This window comes from Dicentrarchus labrax, unplaced genomic scaffold (assembly GCF_905237075.1).
Source record: "Dicentrarchus labrax unplaced genomic scaffold, dlabrax2021, whole genome shotgun sequence".
Classification (NCBI taxonomy): domain Eukaryota; kingdom Metazoa; phylum Chordata; class Actinopteri; family Moronidae; genus Dicentrarchus; species Dicentrarchus labrax.
The window spans coordinates 7,060,301-7,081,451 of record NW_026136713.1 but is presented as its reverse complement, the minus strand read 5'-3'; the positions used below and the strand labels follow the sequence as shown (position 1 = coordinate 7,081,451).

Here is a 21,151-nt window from a genome sequence, read left to right as displayed (position 1 = left end):
AGATTTATACAATCAGATGGAATAGATTTTTGTTACTGGTGCATTCTGATGAAAGGAGCATTTTAATGTTGTAGCTGGTTGAGTTAGATACACTTTTAATATCTTACATGCTGTTGGGTAGTTTAATCTGTAACAATAGATACAATATTTTGTAAGCTCATTGTGTTTTATATGTAAAATATGAATTTGTAAAGTACCTAGTGACTAAAGCTGTCAAATAAATGTAATGGAGTTAAAAGTATATTCCTGCAGAAGAGTAGTTAAGTACTTGGCACTGACATAAATAGGTATGAGGCATACCTGCATATGAGGTTTAACAAACCATCCTTGTGAAGAATGAGGGGATTGTCAGGTGGCTCAATCTTAGGTGAGAGATCTCCGTCCAAATGACCTGTTGAACACAAACACACACACACAGAGCACTTAGAGAGAAAGGCAAACAAACTGGCACATTTACAGCATCTCATTAATGGTGTTCGTCAGCCACTATCAGAACAGAATGGAAAGCACTGTTGGAATCACTTCAGTCTTATGCATGTGGGATCACTTTGTGTTGATATGCTCCTGCCTCTTACGCAAGCGATTCTCCGCTGTGAGAGCACTAGGGGTGTTTCCGGTGCTGAGAGTGCAAGTTGTTAAATGAAAAGTGGTCTGGGATGCGCAGAAGAAAAGAAAGAAAGATAGAAGGTGAAATAGAGGGAGGAAAGGGACGATGTGGGGAGCAGCTGTGATACTTTGCCAGAAAGGTCAAACAAGTCAGAACCGAGTCAGACCCTCATGAGTGTCTTTGCATGCATTCCTCTAAATCAACTGCTCAACCTCCTTTGGTGGGTGCTCCCTTCCTCTCTTTTAGGAACAAGTAATTTTTTCATTTACCATTGACCTTGCACCCTAAATGCTATTGTTAAAATATCACAGGGGAAAATATGAGGTTTAGATATCTGATTCCAGGGTGTCCTCCACTTGGTGTACAGCCAGCTGTATCTGTTGAGAGGTCCCTCTAACAGAGATCAACATAGGAAACACTGTGAATCTCCCTGCTGTCCAGGAGGTGTCACAGTCCCATATGTGATTTCCTTCTTTTCACTGAGCTCCCTGAACAGCTTGTCATTGTGGTTAGAAAACAAGTTCATTAAGTCAACCCTTCACATGTGACAGTCTTCAGGGAACCCTTTATTTGTAGCACCGAATCAAGACAATGGAATTACACAACAGCTTTCTGCCAGGCTGACATGCTGACACATGATGGATACACATGTATATGCACACATGCATGCACACGCACGTAGGAACCCACACACACATCAGAGTACACCTGCATTTACAAATGCAAACACACACACACTTTGCTAGTATTTGTCTATTATTCAGAACAGCTGTTGTGCTAAGAATGAGCTGACGGTGCCAGTGTTGGCAGTGGCACTCAATATCGACTTCCTCACAAAATATTAGAACATCATTGTTTTATTGTCCAAGGTTATGCAGAGGGAAAGGGATGTGGCTCACGCTGTTTCATGCTGCGATACCCTGTGCTTTCAGCTGTATATTAGACTAATGAAATAAAGCATTAACAATCACATAGTCTACAAATAACTGTCAGCTGTTGATTTCTCCTTCACTGTCACACAAATTCCCTTAAGAATGTTCTAATTTGTTTTTTCTTGTCTCACATCTGCAAATTGGCAGCAAGTTATGTAATTGAATTGCTGGAAATGAGAACTTAGCAAATAATGAATCAAACAGAATTTGACCCTGGAGCCCTGTTAAATACAAATGGCGAAATAAAAAGCACTGTGAATCATGGGCTGTCTCTAAGACAGTATTTCTGCATGCTCAACATGTCAGTTCTTTGACTTATGTTCTTAAACAAAAGCATCCCATGTATGAATGCTGGCATCTGCTTGCACACACAACATCAATAACAACAACTGAAAACATTAGCCTGACCTTCACTTGCACTGGCAGGCTAGCTCATCTCTTAAAACTGGCCAATTTTCCCCCTATTCTCCTTAGTAACGCACTACAGATGGATGAATCAGCAGGGGCCTGCAGCAGGCCACTAGAAACATCCTGCGGTTGTCCCTCTACACCCACACCTGCAAAACTCCCACCTGCCCCACTGCCTGCCCAACGCTGACCTCAGCAAGCGTCCCGACACCCCTAACCCTCCGTAACAGCTGTGTGCTGCATTCCTCCAGTAGAGCGCTTGAAAAATGCCAGAAATTGTGCTTATTGCGTTGGTTCAAAGAGCCCTCAAGCTGGTTCTCATTAAGAGCCATTAAGAAGAGGACAAGCATGGAACAAACAGAATGAGGGAGAGAGAGAAAGAGAGAAAGAGAGAGAGAGAGAGAGAGAGAGGGAGGCTGAGTGACTTTGGTTTAGTTTCTCAGTGAACCGATGATGGGGTCTTGAGCCACACAGTCACACAGCATCAGATGGATTATTGACACAGGGCCAAGTTAACTACGATTAGACCAGGATCACATTTGTATGTCCTTGTCCTTACTAGGCATTGATAAAGGGAAGTGGCACAGGACGTAGTGTTTGGAAAACATTTGTGGTAGGTTCACTACCAGTCAGGAAATAAAGACTAAAAATTCAAACAGCGCTGGAGATCTACTCTACACTATTCTGAAACATTTGTGGCACAGAAAATGCTATTTAAATATTTAGTCTGAAAGAAAAGCCAAACAATGACAAACTGAAAGAGATTTTCAATTAATCTAAGCCAGCTGTTCAGCAATGTAACTGAAATTGTTGACCCTAGACTCCCCTAATTGCTTACCTTTCACCAAGTGTCTTTTTAAGCATTTATATTTTAGCACATCTACATTGAGATAGACAGAAAGTGAGGTTTTCTTTATAGTTATTAGACTATTATTATACTTCCCACTGGTACTGATTTGCAGCCATCTGTTTTGGCACTTTATACAACAATAATCAAAATAATATCCACAGCATTACCATTTTACAACAACTTTGCAGAACTGAAGGTTGAAGATAGCACAAACTGAGATGAGTAATATGTGAAGAGTGGGAAAAGGATAATGAACAAAGGACATTTTGAGTTAACGTATCTGTTGCAGCACTATTGCAGCCTTGCCAGTAGGTTGAAGTTGCGTAATAAAAAACACTATTACTGTATGAGATGACTGTACTGTCACTGAATTAGACAGGAAACCCCAAGTCACAACCCTTCAAGTGCTGGGAATAATGTGCGGAATTCCCTTCTCTTTTGCAGAGACTACCCTTCATCTCCCCGTACTTCCCTTCCCGTCATGAAACACTGCAACTATCTTAAGAGTCGGAGAAAGAACATCTTTTTTTGGTGCATTCAAGGCAAAAGTAACAATGCAGCATGATGAGTCCCTCGTTTAACCTTGCCACTTCATCCTTTGCAATTCTGAGTCAACAAAGACATAGAAAAGGTGGAGAGTGAATTTTCGCTTGACAAAAGTGTGCAGGGTCACTCCTGGTAAGTCAACTTCGCCCATCTGAGGCAAAGTAAAGTTAGATTTATATCCACTAAATCTAAGTTTAGCAAGTTAAAGATTTATACCTTCTCACAGTGTCTTTGCTTCATTGCGTGGCAGTGCAGCTACAGTATCCTGCTGTAAAGGGTTTTTGTGTCTGTCACATTTAAAGGTCCAGTGTGTAACATTTAGGAGGCTCTATTGGCAGAAATGGAACATAATATTCATAGTTTTTTTTCATTAGTGTATAAACAGCTGAATACAAGAATCATTGTGTTTTCTTTACCTTAGAATAAGCCATTTTTATCTACAGACGCCGCATTGAACCGCCATATTTCTACAGTAGCCCAGAACCGACAAACCAAACACTGGCTGTAGAAAGGGCCTTTCGCATTTTTCTCATTCCCAGGTCGTCAAATACAAATGCGAGCAGTGTTCAGTTAGTTGTAATCTGCAACTTTACTGCTAGATGCCACTAAATCCTACATACTAGTCCCTTAATTGTAAGTTTCCTTCAGTTTGAGATTCTAAAAACAAACAAATAAGGAGTAGCTACCACTTCTCTGGTAGTGTTACATGGTCAGTGTATCCTTCTCTCCCACATCGCCCTTCTGAAACCCCTCCACTTTGCCAACTGCAAGGTTAAGACAACAGTTAGGGAGAGTGCCTTTTTTATTAGCTGTATATTAGCCTTTCGAGATTTGGAGGCAAAATGCCCCAGACTCCTCTTAAAAAAGCAAAATAATGGAACATCTGGCCATGATGGGTGGCCATTCTAGGTTATATAAAGTTGAGTAGAGCCAACAAACAGGAATCGCCTGCATGAGAGTCCAAAATGGTAAACCCAGAGGATTCCTGCTCCATAATGTATGATTAAGACTAGTAGGCAGCCAGAAGCTCCTCGAAATTGAAATCTCATGCAGGATTCCAAGAAAATATATTGCTGGCTCAGGGTGGATATGCCTAGTATGGACCAGATGCTGCAATCATCCTATAAGAACAGCTACACAAAGCAATTTGTTAAGTTAAATATCCCTGTGTAAGGGAATTACTTTTTCTAGTCTGCTGGTAAGTCTCCAGATCCAGGTGAGTGTGTGTGTCGATGTGTTTTTGCTGTGCTCCCTGCATGGTCCCAGACGTACCGCCGGTGAGCAATGAGCCCCCACTGCTGACCTCTCATCACTGCCATTTTCCACTCCATCTCAAGTGTCTCAGCAGGAAAGACAAAATGACTCCAAAACAAATTAGACACAACATCAACTGACTCTGCTAGAAAGATAAAAAAAAAAAAAAAACACTCATTGTAGAAAAGAGATGTTTGACTAATACAGCATTGTGGATAGTAATAGAGAGGGAACTCCCACCAAAAAAAAAACAAGGCAGCTTCAGGGTTCAAATTCTATCAAACCCATCAATCATCACTTTGCTTCAATTGTTTTTCCACAATTTGGCCTGTGCCTTAAAACAGCAGACTAAAACAATGTAAATCTACACATAAACGTGTTCCTTGGGGTTTGTCTCATAATTCTAGGACAAATTCACCCGTACACTGCAAGACATTATATAAGTAAACTACCTGGATATAGTATGAAATTCAAAAACACAGTTAACTTAATCAGTATATTATGCAGACAGCTTAGTCATTAACTATTGACCAAATCTACTTAAATAAATCTGAAATTCATCATGAAGCAGAGAGCTGCAAAAAGGTTTTCTCCCTCAGTCTGAGCCGTCATTTCCACTGGTGTCAAAAGGTCACGAAGCAACACACTTGACCTGTGTTAATTTTTAGATAAGAAACAGCTACAAGTTAAATATTAACAAATCACCAAAGAGGTCAGACTATCTTTTAGACACAGCGTTTACCTCTTATTCACTCATTACAGTAGAAATGTGTCTGAGTAGAATAAAAAGTCACAATGTCTCTCCGCGATAAACTTATAACTGTAATATTATGACCCTGCACTATTGTTGACAGGATGCAACATGAATCTTATTTTTGGAGGCTAAGCATGATTTCTTTCTGTACAGCTTTGTGCTTTATTGGATAAATCTGGTGCACACCTCAGCATGAATAGAAAGATCTTGATGCACCATCAATAACTAATGGCTCTACCAGTCAGCGGCTCTTATGCAGAAACAATACCCTCCTTTCCTCCCTCCCATTGTCTTGTGGAGAGAGTTTTACATGGCTCAATATGAGCACAAGGAGCTCCGGGAAGAAATCTTTGCTCAGGTAGCGTGTCACATTTCCGTGACCTTTACTAGGCAGAACAATTCCAGGCTGCCTCTTGCCCCTACGTCCGCTTCCTCCTTGTGTCTTTCCCACGCTTTGTGTGTGGACAGTGAAGGAAATCTACTTAAAAACATCATAGACAAAGCTTCGTAGGCTGAAAGTGTGTATGAGTGTATGTGTGGTGGTGGGGGGAGGGGGTGAATCTGAACAGTATTTCCTTTGTTTGGATGGGCTGTTTATTTGGAATTGCTGAGGAAGGCTCACTGTGTATCTCAGTGGCACACTAGACCTGGCACAAGGTGGAGGAACATCCACCTTTTATACTCTATCTTGTTGAAGTGGAGTGACACTGACACAATGCAGCTGATTGTACTGTCAGTAGAAACATGCACCCTCTTTCCATAATGTTTAATCCTGTTCACTCACTGATAACAATTGCTGGAATAAACGTTTTTCACAATATATAACAAAAGGCTGATTGGCAATATCTTCAGAATATCTAAGAAAACAAATCCAAATCAAAAAAAGAATCAATTAAGTCAGTCTTGTATTGAAATATAACGTCTGCACATAAGTTTAATTTACCTGTCAGTCAACAAATTGTATTAACTTCTTAATAATCATCGAATTACAACGGGGCAAGACGACCTCTAGCGGCTTAAGTGAGAATTACAGATCCAATGACCGGCTTAAACTGTTGACACATTATTTTCCTACAACATGCAAATTGAAATAGTCCAAAAACAAAACAAAACAAAACTTCCACAAAAGCTAGGATAAAAAAAAAATTAGCCAAAAAACAACATCAACTCTCGGTTACAGCTCAATTAAATATAATACGATTATTATTAAGACAAATGAGGGGGAGCCACTCTGTGTATTTCTCCTTCCAATAACACTTCATCAAATCAAATGTCTGTAAAATCAATATCCATTCAACCATTCATTGAAACGAATCAAACATTTAAAATGTGCGATGTTAAAATGCTGTTCTTTCATCCATAAAACTCCACTGCGCGTAAATAACTAATCTGAACAAGCATGACTGATTTCTTACCATTTGTGAGTGATGAACAACACAAGATGACAACGACCCATTTGAAGCAGTCGGATGAGACCATGCTGCCAACTCTTCACCGAGATCCAAACCGTGTGTTAGAAATAAGGAGTCCCTGCAAGAGGCTTATAATTCCGGTTGACTGACAACAAGTTTCTCCTTTGAAGCGAGTAAATCTTATTCTAAAGTCTTTCTCTTTCTTTCTTTTTTGTTTTTAAAGAAAAATGTGCTTTAAATCCACAAAAAAAGCCCTCAGGTGTACATGCAGAAAGCTGCAGTGGCTCTCCTGTATCCCATGACGCGTTTCGCAGGGGAGCTCTCCTGCACAGCTGGATAGTCCAACTCCCGATCCCCGCAATGAGGAGACGGATGCACCGCTGTATCCTCGGGGCAGGTGCTCTCGAACGGAAAAAAAAAAAACACCACGAAAAAGTTAGGTGTATTAAAATTTAATGGATGGTGGAAAAATAAAAGTTTAGTGAGTGGTATATCAATGTCGAACTGGTGTCTGGTATAGCGCACAAAAAAGCAAGGTCAATCAGCTCCTGCCTCTCGTGCGCGCCTTGGACAATTTCTCCTCCCTTTCGTCTCCTCTGTACGGTCCAAACGTGAGGCACGTTTTATGGAGACAAGGAGGAAGGACGCAACGTCACTTTTTTTTTGGTGGTGGGGGGGGGGACTCTCCTTCAGGCTACTGAGGAAGAGATCACTTATGAGAAATAATGATTAATCAGATCTAATCCTGCAGACCAATCACCGTGTTGGTAGCTAATGGTACAGGAATGTGTTAGTAACACCACCGAACATGAAAATATACAAAAGAAGTAAGTACAGCAAATATATTTATTTATTATATAAGTTCCACTCCTAAAGAAACTGAAAAAACCCTCAATGATTCACAGCATTTCAATCTTGGTGTGGTCTGATAGGTCTGATTAATCAATATCACCTTGCTGATCAAGGGTCAGAGCACTGTTTTAAGTTAAATTATGATGTAGATCATTAGACCGACCTTTGCGTTTAACACTGCCTTTGATAAAATCAAACTACTGTGTAACTGAGGTTAAAGGTTACAGTAGTTATCTGGAGGAAAAGGACTAAAATGTAAACAATCATTGTGACATCAGATCAAATCTATCTGCCAAGTGTTTAGAATAAATATTTGCTGGGTTTATTTTTAACTCCAGAAACAGGATACACTGCTTTTTATATCAGTGTAAATAATCCTCTTTTGTCCAGCAGTACCCTGCAGTGTGTGGATGTGCTGCAGACTGTTTTCTTTTATCACTACAACAATTACGCTGCTGCAGGTCACAGTAGCAGGCATTGTAAATAAGAACATCCTGCCCTCACCTTTCCGCCCTCGTCAGGACTGAACCGCCACCACCTTGGGGACTGGATCTTGAGTGATGCGTCCTGGGTGAGGGACAGCGCTGGTGATGAAATGTGCATCGCTCTTCCATCCCTGTCGCAGGAAAACAGTGGCGCATGAGAACATGGGAAACAGTTTATAACATAGACTTTTTCTGCTTTCTGGCACTCTGGGACAGTCCTGCTCAAGAATTCAGATATTTCATACACGCTATCAGTGTTTTAGCTCACTGTTTACAGTGAAGTTTAATTGTATGTTTTCATGAAATCACTCAAGGAAATGACAAAGTGATATCCATATTTGGGCATCTAGAAAGAGTAGACACCAAAAGTTTGCTCTCTTCTGCATGGTTTATTCCAATAAGGGCACATTATAGGCTGTTGGTTTACATTGTTTCCAGACATTAATGAGACTGTGGATTCTCACCAAATTGTGCTGAAGCACCAATAGGTTCAGCCTTCTCATTTTAAATCTTTCAGGAATTAACAACATAGCATAATAGTGAGGAGACTGAAATATTAGTCTTAAGAAAATGGCTACAAGTCTTGTCTGATCAAGTCTGAATGGTGACTCACTGATTTTGAAATGAGAAGAAAGGCAGCAGCTCACTAAAGTGAGGTTTGCCTTGTTTACTACAACGATTTTCTTAGCCTGTGTTCACATTCATGTCTTCAGTAAAGGAGACATTCTTGTTGGGCCAAGAGGGCAGCAGATAAGTCTCCTGATGAACAATTGCTGGAAGTTTCTAGCTGAGAGGGGTGGATTTAAAGTGGTTTTTTTTAGAACCTGGAGTTCAAAACACACTACGAGGGACTAACTGGTTCTACACACGCAGCATGCACTCTTCCTTTTGCCCCTACCGCAAAGTCTTCTTGGGTAAATGAACCAGCAGAAATAAAGTCTTTCTTCAGCAGAGGAGTGGAGGGGGTCTGACTGCCTGCCCTGTTGATCAAATGACTGTAGTCAGTCGTGAGTGGAAACAAAGCCACAGTCTCCAGACCCCATTCATTCTGCAGCTTTGGAAGCAAGGAATATAATCCTATGGAGTAAATGTTGGTGGCCAAAAAAGGAGTTATAGTCCACAATATTAACAAACCCATCTGTCATATGACAGCAAAAATATCAATAGTTGTTTTTCAAGACAGGGTCATCGACAATTTGGAAGACTTACATTTCTGGAAACCAATCATGCATCAAATTTGACACGCAAGAAGGTGGCACACGGTTCAAGATCTGGGTTCTCTATAGAAGATTCTTACTAAGTATTTCATGGTCTGATATCCCCATTGTTGGATCAAGAACAAAAGTAACAACACAAATTGACAATGTGTAAAAAGGTAATATGTATCAATTCCAAATTTAATCCAATAATAAGTAAATATTTGGAAATTAAATGTACAAAATCAGCAAAACCAGCTGCCACGTTTAAAGTACCACTGAACTCTCTCTTAATAGAGTAAAAGTGAATGTCTGCTCTGATCACTCAGTTGTTTTAAAAGTGGGTCTCAGGTTTAGTCATGTTGACCAAACTATCTGGTTACTTTTGGTAATCGGACATGTAATGACTGAATAAAAACAGGGTATTGGTGTCCAAAAGTTTAGGCTGCAGTGCCTAAATCCTATATATTCCTGTCAGAGATGTTGTATAATAAATGAAAACTTAGGCCTTCAGTTTCTGTTTGTTTGGCCCTGCATCAAATATATTAAAGGTGAGATTAGCTTCACTTCAGTATCTCGAAAACAGTAAAATATGTCAGTGTTTATGTGTCAGAATCAGATATTTTGTTTCTTCTGACTTGTTCTACCAGTAACACAAAAGTGTGACTAATACAGTTAAAAGTGGCACTGTTTGATTTACAGTCTGTGGGTGAACTATAACCATAACAGCAGGTACGAACAGTGTGCACTGCACCCACAACCAAGTGAAAATGTCCTGTGTATAATCTGTCTCTTGTTGCAGGGATCTTTTAATGTTATAATTATATATTAATACTAACATTACATTTATAAGGGTTGAAGCAAGCTGCTTTCAGTAGGTCAGCACCATTTACAGTATTAACGTTAGTTATTGTTACACTTTACTGACAAGTGCTTATAAATATAGCATTTTGTTAGTTTATTACTTTTATTTTTTTTACAGTCCTATGTGAAATATGCCTACACGATGGAGGGATCAGATCTAGTCAGCTAACATAACGTTATGTCAATATGACTCAGGGCTAGCTGAGCTAACAGTAACAGGACAGTGGAACAATATTAAACAGTCTCTGAACAATTAAACGATGAAGGCACTAACTTAATCAAACGTATATAGTGTTGCTACCTTCAAGCTCTTCCCCTCCGGAACAAACTTCGCGGGCATTTGTAGCATCTGTCAATCAAATAAGAAGAGCTAACAGCTAACAGCTAGTTAGCCTGAGAGCTAATCTCAGCGGTGAAACCTAAAAATATGGAGCAGTTTGTTTCTACTGTGAAATGTGAGTAAATATCCCGTTCACTTGACTAACTACGAGACCTATTTGTTATTCAAGTATTGGTTTAACACCGTTTTTCCTACAAATTTCAGTTGTACTAAAGTTAGCTAAACTTCCAACCTAGCTCGGTGGCTAACAGCTAGCTAGCACAGAGCCGTCCTCTCATAATGCCATTAGCTGAGGCTAACTAGCTAGGTTAGCTTGTTTATGCTAACGTTAACCTCTGCTGTGACCTCTTCTGATTCAGATTCACCTGAGCTGAATTGTGACCAAAATAAATAAACCAGTGTACAGTAGAATGAACGTTGTTATAGCGAGCTGACAACTTTCTTTTTTAACTCCAGAAAGTGACATTGAAGTTGACTTGACCCAATGAGAGAGCAATAAAGTAACACTGTGTGAAAGCAATTCAAAATTGGAGAGAAACTTAGCTAAAGCCCCAAAAGTCAACAAAAGGAAATATTGTTTATGTTGTGCGCACAAGATAATTTTACTATAAATTCATACGCATCTCTTACAGCTTCAGATGAACACAGCTGTCATATAATGGAGAGAACAAAGCTGATCACGTTTTATTTTCACCGCTGAAGGTCACAGCTTTCCAACTTTTGAAGAGATGATGATCTAAGACTGAATTAATAGACTAAATAATAACATGAATCGTCATCCTTTACGGATTAATATGTATTTTTAATTTGTAAAGCCCAGGGCTACAACAATATATCAAAAAGGATTTTTTAAATTGCCACAAGACATACATTAGGAGTGAAATCGGCTTTTGCGACACAAACTTTTTTTGGTAAAACTTTGGACTTATTTCAAGAAAACTTCCTACTTGACCTAACTGTTGCTCCACCAATATTTTGTAGGATGGTGCTTTTTGTTGTTGATGACAATATTATGGGCTTCTTTTACTCTTGCTTAATTTGTGAATGCAAGAAGAAGTCAGTGATGAGCTAACATTTTTCCCCTTCTGTCTCCTATGGTGAAATTAAGGTTTCAGTTGTTAAAACTATACTGTGATATATGCTATACCATGTACCACTGATCACTGGTGAAGATGGTGTGTCTGTAAACATTCATACACAGGTCTCACAGATAACCTGCTGCAGAAACAACCAACAGACTATGATGAGCTGGTAGAAAAACTCTTCTCTGAAGTCTCTGGCCCAGAGCATATCCCCAAAATACCAGATCCACAAGTAGGTACATGTGTGTGAATTCAAACTCCAAAAACAATCTTGTAATGCAGTACCTACCAATATGTAACGGCAACAAGTTTAGTACTGTTACTGAGATCAGGTCTATTTATCAAGTGATAAGTTAAAGGTTGTTTTTTCTAATATAACATTTATGTCACCTTTATGTGGCCAGAATTTATAAGGTGCATGCATATTTCTTTTTCTTACTCATATTACAGCTTGAGGAGTGTGCCATTCAGCTGTGGAACTGGGCCATTACTAAGAATGTGGGCACGACTCTCAGTGAAAATCAGAAAGCCAAAGGTACACTTCTAATTGCAGTATTAATTACCTTGTAATTTTACTGATGAGTGTGATATTTGAAAATACTCAGACACATTTTCTAAAATGTTGACACAACTTAGGGATTGCAAGCAGGGGGTAGTCACAGTTGTGTTACGTCACATTCACATGTTCTCACCATCCTCACAGTGCGTCATGTTGCGTGCAGTCTGCTCTACTGCTGTGAGCCTGAGAATCCAACAGAGGGCGCCATCCGCAAGCAAATCCTGGTAAGCAATACTGTCAGCACCTTCTGTGAGTGCTCTATGTTTCAGGAGGACTAGGTCTGTTTATAAGTGTCTAATCTTTACAGATGGCCAGCAAAACAGGGAGAACCTGGCTGGACTGCAAAAATCCCCAGATGGCAGATAACTTCTTAAGGCTTGCTGTCAAGGTGAAGAAACAAATTAACACTCACACTGAGAGAGTAAACAGGAATATTGTGTCTTCACAAATTATTCCACATACAATATCCCTAGAGCCTGGAAACCCTCTATAGCCAACTAACGTCCAGAGGTGACGGAACAGCTGACACCACTTCATCCAAGGGGGATGTAGAGAAGGATCTGCTTCGAATATTGTCATACCAGGCAGAATCGGTGAGCTGTGGCGCATGTGATGTTCAACACCTTCAATGTGAATATTTGTTCTTGTGATATTTGGCAGCTGAGGAAGTGCTATTCTGACAGACTTGCAGTGTGAAGTGTGAGACAGCTAAAATGTGAACTGAGAAACAATGAGAGGGGTAAATCTCATCTTGTGCTAATGGGGAATTATATTGTTTGCTGACATTTAATGAGTTCAAGTCTCTTTTCTGCAGGCCCTAAGTCAAGGGAATAACCACGAGGCTGTGACCTATATGCAACGTTGTAAAGACATGCTGCTGCGGCTACCAAAAGATGTAAAACAAATATCCCTCTGTTTTCATTGTAACAACATAATATATTGTTTTCTTCACATTTACTGTACATATTGCTATTGAAAGTGTGGGGGATGTTAACTGTGAATATATTTTTGTTAATGCAGACTGCGTACCTCTCCCTTATGTGCTACAACTTTGGAATAGACACTTACAATGTGAGAAAGTTTGAGGACAGTGCATTTTGGTTGAGGTAAGTAAAATATTTAATTACTACAAGAAAGTGCTGAGAAATAATGCAGTAGTAAATGTGTACTCCTTCCTTTTCAGTCAAAGTTATGACATTGGAAAAATGAATGTGAAACACGCCCCTGGATCTGGAGTCCAGGTAAGAAAATTGTCCAGTGCAATACATTGTTTAATACAAGCAATGGGCACAACTAGTAATTGTTTTTTTCTTCAATTTCCCTTACAATAGGCCAAGGTTTTGAGGCTCCTCGCCACTGTTTATGTAGAGTGGGATTGTCAGACGTTTCAGGAGAAGGCTCTTAATGCTATCAACTTAGCCAACAAGGTGGGATCGAGAAATTATTTTCACATTGTAATTTATGTAAGCATTTTGAAACATGCACGCGCAAAAAATGCTCAGATGCTCTGTACCTAATGGCACTGTGCAATTTGACAGGAATGTGTGAGCGCCTCTGGGTTGTACTTAAAAATCAGAATACTTCTGAGATGTGGGGCGTCTGACGATCATATCAAAGCAGGTTAGTCATTATCCGACCTCATTCAATTATTTATACAGAGCTTCATTAACATAGGCAGCAGTGGGATGTCAGTAGCTGAGAGGTTGGAGACGAAGATCCAAGAATGAAATGTTGCTAGTTTGATTCACTGAAGATACTAGGGATTAATTAGATTAGTAAATACACAGAAATGTCTGCTGATGAATTTAATTGCTCATTGAGGTGTTTACAGTAATAACTCCCTAGTCAGGTTAGGTGTCCAGTCGACTGGCCCCCTCCATAGTGTTACTGTGTGTCTGTGGGTGACAGAGTTAAATGCACATTTTAAAGCAGATCATAAAAATGTGTTTTCAGGTCTTAATGAGACGCTGGAAGCTAAGGTTTCTCTCGAAGTGTGTCTGAGCACAGTGAAACTACTCATGTCTGAAGAGAGGTAAAAAGTTCAGCATCTTTTTACTTGCACTTCCACTTGGCTCTTTGTATAAATAAACACACACACATAGCTTAAAACGAACCTGTGCACATATACACATTTTCTTTAAAGGAATGCCCAGACGCATACTATTCAACTCTGAATCATGTCTGTTTTGATTTGCCCAGAGAAGTGCTGGCATTTGAGTATTTGAAACGTGTGTGTCAGCACTTTGAGTCGTCCCCTGACCTGGGAACTGCTCTTGTCTTGCACATTGAGCTACTGCTGCAGAGAGGCAAGGAGCTGTTGAGCAAACAGAAGATAGAGGATATCATCACCGGTACTTTACTGTCAAATTCCATTCCAGGATAAGTAGTTATTAAAATGGCATTATGAATCTTATAGTAATGCTGGTAATGCGCTGTAGATGTGCCTCTGTATTGTATTACCATTTTCACACCCACACAGGCCACTATACAGGAAAACAGCTGACTCCACAGGCCCTCACAAGTCTCCATGTCATGCTGTGGGATAAAGCGTCCAAACACTTTGAGGTATACCAAACACAACTTTGTTTATCCTTAATACACAAGATATTTTATTGTCCATATACACAAGTATTTAGCAGCATGAAATCAGCACTGTTGCCTCACAGCAAGAAGGCTGGTAGGCCGCTGTTGCCCCTCCTATCTACGTTGTCTGTGCATGTTCGCTCTGTGTTTATGTGGGGTTGTTTTGGGTGCTATGGTTTCTTTAAAACCCCAAAACAGACTTGGCAGGAATAATCCTACACTGCTTTTGAACAAGGTACAGGCCTCAGAACTAGTGGTATTCTACTACAATTACTGATCCCTGCATTGTGGCTGCCCACTAATTGTTAGGATAGGTAGAATTCAGAGGTTTAATTGTTCACATGGATAAATAAAGGCTAACTTAATGATCTCCATTTCTACCCAGGCTGGGAACTATTCTGAGGCTCTTCAGTGGTATAACTACTCCCTGAGTTTCTTTAAGGCAGGTCAAATGGAGCCCAACTTAGCCAAACTGCAGAGGAACAGAGCTTCCTGTTTCCTACAGCTTCAGCAACTGGAAAAGGTGAGACAACTTGAGCCACAACAGCAAGTGAGGGAAATCCCAGTGGTGGTGGTGTGTTTCAAAACTCACCGGCCACAATGGCAAGTCCTTCTGCCATACTTTTACAGTTTATGTGTTTAACATATTTTTGCATGTATATAAAAAAAAACGTGTGCTTATCAGGCCAAAGAAGCAATTAAAGAAGCAGAGAGATGTGATCCTGACAGCATTTTCACTCAGTTCAGCGTTTACAAGATTGCAGTGCTGGAGAAGAATGTGGCGAAAGGTATCTTAAAGACATTAGTTGTGTGATTTTTATACAGTAAAAGCATGCACGGTAAGAGTGTTGCAATTTCATTACAGCTGCATTTTCAGCATATTCTTTGCGGTAATGAGGCTGTTTATTTGCACCAGCTGCAGAAGCAGTGAATGCGATGGGACTTCTGTCCAAGAGTCCTGTGGCCAATGAGGACAGACTGCTGGTATCTGAGAATGCTGCTTCCAATCTTCTCCGTCTGGCTGCTCAGATTGCTTTGGAGGTAGGACGCATCACAGGACAGATGACTCAGTTCTGCACACCAGTTGTAGAATGTGTGGAATATATGGGAAAATAATTAGTTTGGTCCGCTATGGTCACATTTCCCACCTTTATGGTATTGTTATGATGTTATGGGGTTAAAAAACGTGGGTTTAGTTCTCAACAGTGGTACTTGCAGCTTGAACAGAAAATTTAAAGGATCAGTATGTAGGATTTAGTGGCATGTAGCGGTGAAGTTGCTGATTGCAACAAACTGAAAAACAAGGAGAAGCTGTGTTTGCCGTGAAAGGCGTGTTTAGTTGGTCCATGCTGGGTTACTGTAGAAACATGGCAGTTCAACAGGGCGGACACAGTAGAAGAGGACCCGCTCCGTCTGTAGATAAAAACGGCTCATGGCTCAACAAAAACACAATGATTCCTATATTCAGGTTATTATACACTAATAAAAACATACCCGTGGATATTATATTCCATTTCGGACAATAGATCCACCGAAATGTTACACACTGGACCTGTAACAGTTTACCAGTTGGCACAGTTTGCGGGTGGGAAGCCGGTGAGAGATCACGTCCTTGTCACTGCAGTCATCCTGGTTGGTGAGGGCGCCTGTGCAGAGGACCTGGGGGGTAGTGTGATAGCAGATGTTTGGTCATGTCATTGGGTTACATTACTGTCGACCACCTCCCCAGGCCTATTGAACATAAACATATAAACAAGTCTACAAACATTGATGTTCGGCTTACATATCAAAGTTCGTACTGCTTTTCCACCTACTATTATTACCTTTGTAAGGTATAAAAACATAGTGGACATACCTTACCTAGTGGTTCTCAACCTTTTTTGTGTCAGGGACCCTCAAATTGATACACATCAGGCCACAGACCCATTATTGATGTAGATGTAGTCTCAGGGATCTCAGTTTGATAAGATTTAGTGATTCAATAACTGTCTACACTGTAGATTGGCAGATTAACAGTGAAGAGTGTGAAACCTTTCTCTCAATGGGTTAATTTTTAATCAGTGAAATAATAGTGAAATTAAAATATTCCCAATTTTCTGGGGACCCCCTGGAACCCCCTCAAATACCCCTGCAGGTCCACAAACCCCAGGCTGAGAACCACTGTCCTAAGCTTCTATCATCAAACATACTGGACAGCAACTAGCTATTAACAATTCGTGAGGGTAAGGACTAGAAAATTATTTTTATAAATAGAAAATGTGTGGGAACCCTATCTTTAGTATACCGTGTGATTGAGATGAATATGACCGGTGGGTGGTGGTATTTACACTGATGAGGATGTTTGTTCCTCTGTGACAGAATGAACAGCAGGAAACGGCCATGAAGGCGCTGGAGAGTTTGTGTGAAAACTCCAAAGATGACGCTCAGGTTCTGACTGCTCTCAGGTCTGTGACAACTGGAATATACAAATGAAGAGTTGAATACCAAAATACACCATTTACATCTATTGTGTTAAGATACATCTTATATGAAAGCTGCATTTATTTGAGAACCTCACACAACTAAGTCCCTCTCCTTCATAAAGCATAATAGACATGGCTGTAAGGGACATTGCAGTGATCAATGTGATGCTTTTTCAGGTTTTTTTTCTTACTTACTGTATTTCAGATACCAATTTTTAAATTACTTTATTTTGAAGCATTCAGTGTTCATGTGTTGAGGCCGTGTAAACAAAACATGATGGTAGAGTTTCACACATAAAGTGACATTTATTAGAAATGGCTTATGTGCTGAGAAATTGTAGCGAGTCTGTTAGTTTTCCATACACCTCTATGATCCACTGACCTATATTCCCTTGCTTCTCCACTGAAAGTGTGTCTCTGTATAATACAGTTAGTAGGTGAAATAAAGGAGGTCAACACCAGTTTCTCCATTCATCTTTTTGTAGGTGTTTGGTTCGACTTGTGCTTTCCACAATAGAAGAATCGTGTGATGAGAAGAGGTGAGGGAAAGGGGAAGTACCCGATAAATAGTATCATTGATGCTGCTTTTAATAACATGAAAACACAGATTTACATTTACTACCTTACATCGCTACATGCAGGAATGTGAATCTGGATGTCCTGCTGCCATATCTAAAAATGGGTGAGTACATGTGCAACAGCGGTTAAATTGCATTATGGGAAGAAACTACAGTATCCGCTGTGCAAAATAACCCACTGATGTTTCGTTTGTCATCACTGCAGCTCTGCAGAAAGTCTCACACCAGTCTCGCATGACTGTTGAGCAGCGCACAGAGGAAGCTAACTGGTTCAGGAAGATTGGTAATACGACACTTTTTCTTATTGTCACTTCAATCAGACATGGTACGCTACAGTATCACTTTTATATCTTGCAGCACCTTCATTTTGTCTGTCTGTGTGTGTGTGTGTGTGTGTGTGTGTGTGTGTGTGTGTGTGTGTGTGTGTGTGTGTCTTTGTTACAGCTTGGAACTCGGCTCTGCAGTGCGAGAGCAGCCCTGACAGAATGAGGGATTTCTTTGTGCTTTCCTACCAGGCAAGTGCCTTTATTAGCTTTGTCAGGGGAATTAATCAATATCTACAGTACGTGGGTGTAGATCAATAACACCTGAACAGGGATTTAACATTGCTTTATAAAGATAAACGTATCACTTTAAGATAAAAAATCGCAGTGACCCCCAGTGATCCCATCCTGATCTGTCCTCTGACCTCACATTTACCAGAATACCTGGCTCACATTTTCATTTGACTTGGTCTTGTGCTCATACTTGTTTTATTGCAATCAAAAATTGATTGTAGTATTTAAGAAATGCTACACTATCACACATGCCTTTCCTTTGTCATATATGTGTGTGCATGAACCCGTAGCTCTCCCAGCTGTGCCCTCCTGATCGCACACTGCTTATGGGCCAGAAGACATGTCTGCTCATGGCTGCTGCTGCCTCTTTGGAGCTCTGCAGGAAGTCTCCTCTCTCTGCCCAGGTGTGCCACCCACTCCCTCTGCCCATCTCCTACATTTAGCACGCTCTCCATCCACATGGATGGAAATTTACCAAGACCAGTGGAGAAGAGAGGTGACTAAACACATTATTGGTGCTGGCGTAGGTGTTTCATTTTAATCCCTCTGCCTTTGAAGAGGAAGTGAACACTAGGTGGCAATGATGACTCCATAATGCAGGTTTTGTGTTTCTGTTTGATTTACAGACTGAGGAGCTCACTCAGGCTCTGGAGCACATTCAGATCTGTTGGGAGGTCTGGAAAACCCTGAAAGCATCAGGTACCTTAAGCATTCAGAGTAGCAACCATGTTCATTTACACTCTTCACATGAATCAAAATGGATCTAAAGAAATGTATTCTCTACATGTGCTTACAGGAAACTTCCCAATGGACCCAACAGACACACTGCTGCTGCTCTATGAATTTGAGGCTCGTGCTAAGCTAAATGACCCCAAAGTTGAGACAGTAATGGAGTCTGTGTTGGAGCTTGAAAATGTTGAAACCAAGGTGCTAGAAACCATTGCAGGTAGAAAAAAAACCCTTGCTGTATTGTTAGTCTTATCTCTGCTGACATGCCTAAAGAAGCAGATACGTTCAAATATTTGCAGTATGCTGGGATCTTTCTTTGTTTCTATACGTAGCCTTAGCCATGGAGCCTCCAGCCCACTTCCCTCTGCTGTGTAAGAAGGCCTTGAGGGTTGCTCTCTCTCTGCACAAGAAACAACCACAGGCTGACCTGGCGCGCTGCAGGCATACCCATCATCACACTCTGCATGAAAATACCCTTGACATTTCATTAATGATCCATTCCTACAAAGTGCTTATTAGGATGAAAGGGTTTCTGGTTGTGTGACTGTTTTGTGTCCCTGTGTTTCAGCAAGTGTGTTCATAGCCTGATCAAGCTGTCCCTCCCAAGTGGCGTATCAGAGGTGGAGGCCCATGTGCTCGAGGAGGTGTGGGACTACTACGAAGAGGCCCTGTCCATCATCGCAGCCGCAGTGAGTCAGCACCAATCACACACCGCCATCCTTTGGCTCCCACCTCCTGTTCCCTCCAACAGAACTTCTCCCCTGCTATATAATTAACCCCCTCTCTTCCACTCCATGCCTGCCTGCTGTTCTAGAAGCCTCTTTTTATCAATGGGCTTTCAGCCGCACTTCAATTAGCAGATGCTTCCATTCACCACCCCCTTCCTGCCAATTTGAATGTTAATGTGCTGTACAAGTCACCACACTGCCGGTGAGCTGCAGCTCTGAAAGAGGCATCAAATTATTGAGACATTACACTGCTTTAGAGGCAGAGCATATTTCCCCTTTCATATTGAGTTATTACTCGAAAGCTGTGGAATTCTTTGGATCAAAGTGAAAGCCCAAGATAAAATAACGAATAAAACTTTAGAAATGATAGACCTTTGAGTTTGTTTACGGTCTGTTTAAGACTGCTAAGCATTAGTAAAGGTTAACATACAGTAGAACAGGATTGGATGAAAGTTACTCACAGGATTAACCCAGTAAAAACACAGATTTCCTTCCATACTTCACTTACATCACTTGGCTCAATTGAGTCACCCAAGTGGCCTCTCCGCTAAATGGCCTTTTGAACATCTTCCTGCTCTTCTGTGTAGCCGGACGACTTCCCAGAAATGGAGACCCTGTGGTTGCTGACTCGTGCTTGGAACACAGGGATACTGCTGTACAGCCTGGCCCAGTACCCCGAGGCTGAGAAGTGGTGTGGGCTTGCCATGAGCTTCATCCGCCACCTGGGATCCCTGCAGGAGAGCTACGAGACACAGGTAGAGATCTGGCAGAGAGGAAGGCGGGGGACGAAACAGAATGACGCGGTTGTTGCAGTGGAGCACGATGGAGCTTGAATCCTCCTGCTAGATGAGCAAACCTAAAAAAAAAAAAAAAAAAAAAAAAAGGCTTTGGTCCAAGAAACACAGATTTTGAATTAAGTATAAAATCATTACTGTAGTCCTTTGATAGCCAATACCATTTGAAGTTACACAGTTGTTTCTTTTGTACCCACAGATGTCAGGACTCTACAGTGAAATCCTCGACAGGTTGGACAAAGCCAAGAAGAACCTCGTCATGGAAGAATAACCAAACTGGGACAGGCCAGCTGTTTACTGCCTGTTCTGAGGGTGAACTTTGACTCAGTTTGTTGCAGTTAAATGTTACCAGTATTAATGTTGTGTTAAAATGTTTGTCAGATGTTCCAGTTTGATACATTTTTGCCTTAAATCTGTACAAATGTGGGGTAACCACAGTCGCGGTTAAAATGCATACCACCATTTGTTTCTGCTTTGATTTCAGACTGGAATGTTAGCTTCACTTCCGCTCCCATGTTTCCTGTATTTCTCTACTCTGTCAATAAACAACAACTAATCTTTTAAAAAAAAGAAAATCTT

At 40.7% G+C, this 21,151-nt stretch overlaps 2 protein-coding genes and 1 long non-coding RNA gene across 4 annotated transcripts in view; 1 reads left to right on the top strand and 2 right to left on the bottom strand.

Annotated features, from left to right (window-relative positions):
• Positions 1–7,347, bottom strand: part of kdrl (kinase insert domain receptor like) — a 44,481-nt gene extending 37,134 nt beyond the window's left edge. The window contains exons 1-2 of the mRNA XM_051421070.1: positions 6,767–7,347; positions 301–391 (exon numbers count right to left, since the gene is read on the bottom strand). Coding sequence (XP_051277030.1) covers positions 301–391; positions 6,767–6,830 — 155 coding nt within the window. The 5' untranslated portion in view covers positions 6,831–7,347. The remainder of the gene's footprint in view (positions 1–300; positions 392–6,766) is intronic.
• Positions 7,348–7,569: 222 nt separating this feature from the next.
• tex11 (testis expressed 11) lies at positions 7,570–21,141 on the top strand. 2 transcript variants are annotated; one of them, XM_051421071.1, is made up of 29 exons: positions 7,570–7,590; positions 11,702–11,814; positions 12,033–12,117; positions 12,286–12,365; positions 12,449–12,529; positions 12,615–12,734; positions 12,956–13,036; positions 13,162–13,247; positions 13,325–13,382; positions 13,473–13,568; positions 13,680–13,761; positions 14,095–14,173; positions 14,341–14,492; positions 14,621–14,706; positions 15,110–15,247; positions 15,410–15,512; positions 15,641–15,765; positions 17,083–17,168; positions 17,672–17,725; positions 17,828–17,868; positions 17,970–18,047; positions 18,209–18,279; positions 18,612–18,725; positions 18,948–19,020; positions 19,118–19,267; positions 19,383–19,491; positions 19,619–19,739; positions 20,366–20,533; positions 20,772–21,141. In XM_051421071.1, the coding sequence occupies exons 1-29, from the start codon at positions 7,572–7,574 to the stop codon at positions 20,841–20,843; spliced, it is 2,721 nt and encodes a 906-aa protein (XP_051277031.1). In that variant the 5' UTR covers positions 7,570–7,571; the 3' UTR covers positions 20,844–21,141. The 2 variants fall into 2 exon arrangements, with proteins under 2 accessions (XP_051277031.1, XP_051277032.1); XM_051421072.1 differs by lacking the exon at positions 7,570–7,590 and having other exon boundaries at positions 11,754–11,818.
• LOC127375187 (uncharacterized) lies at positions 15,759–20,381 on the bottom strand. Its single transcript, XR_007887334.1, has 3 exons — positions 20,287–20,381; positions 17,009–17,179; positions 15,759–16,383 (listed from the first exon to the last, which is right to left on the bottom strand). It is a non-coding gene; the product is annotated as an uncharacterized LOC127375187 (long non-coding RNA).
• Positions 21,142–21,151: the final 10 nt, after the last annotated feature.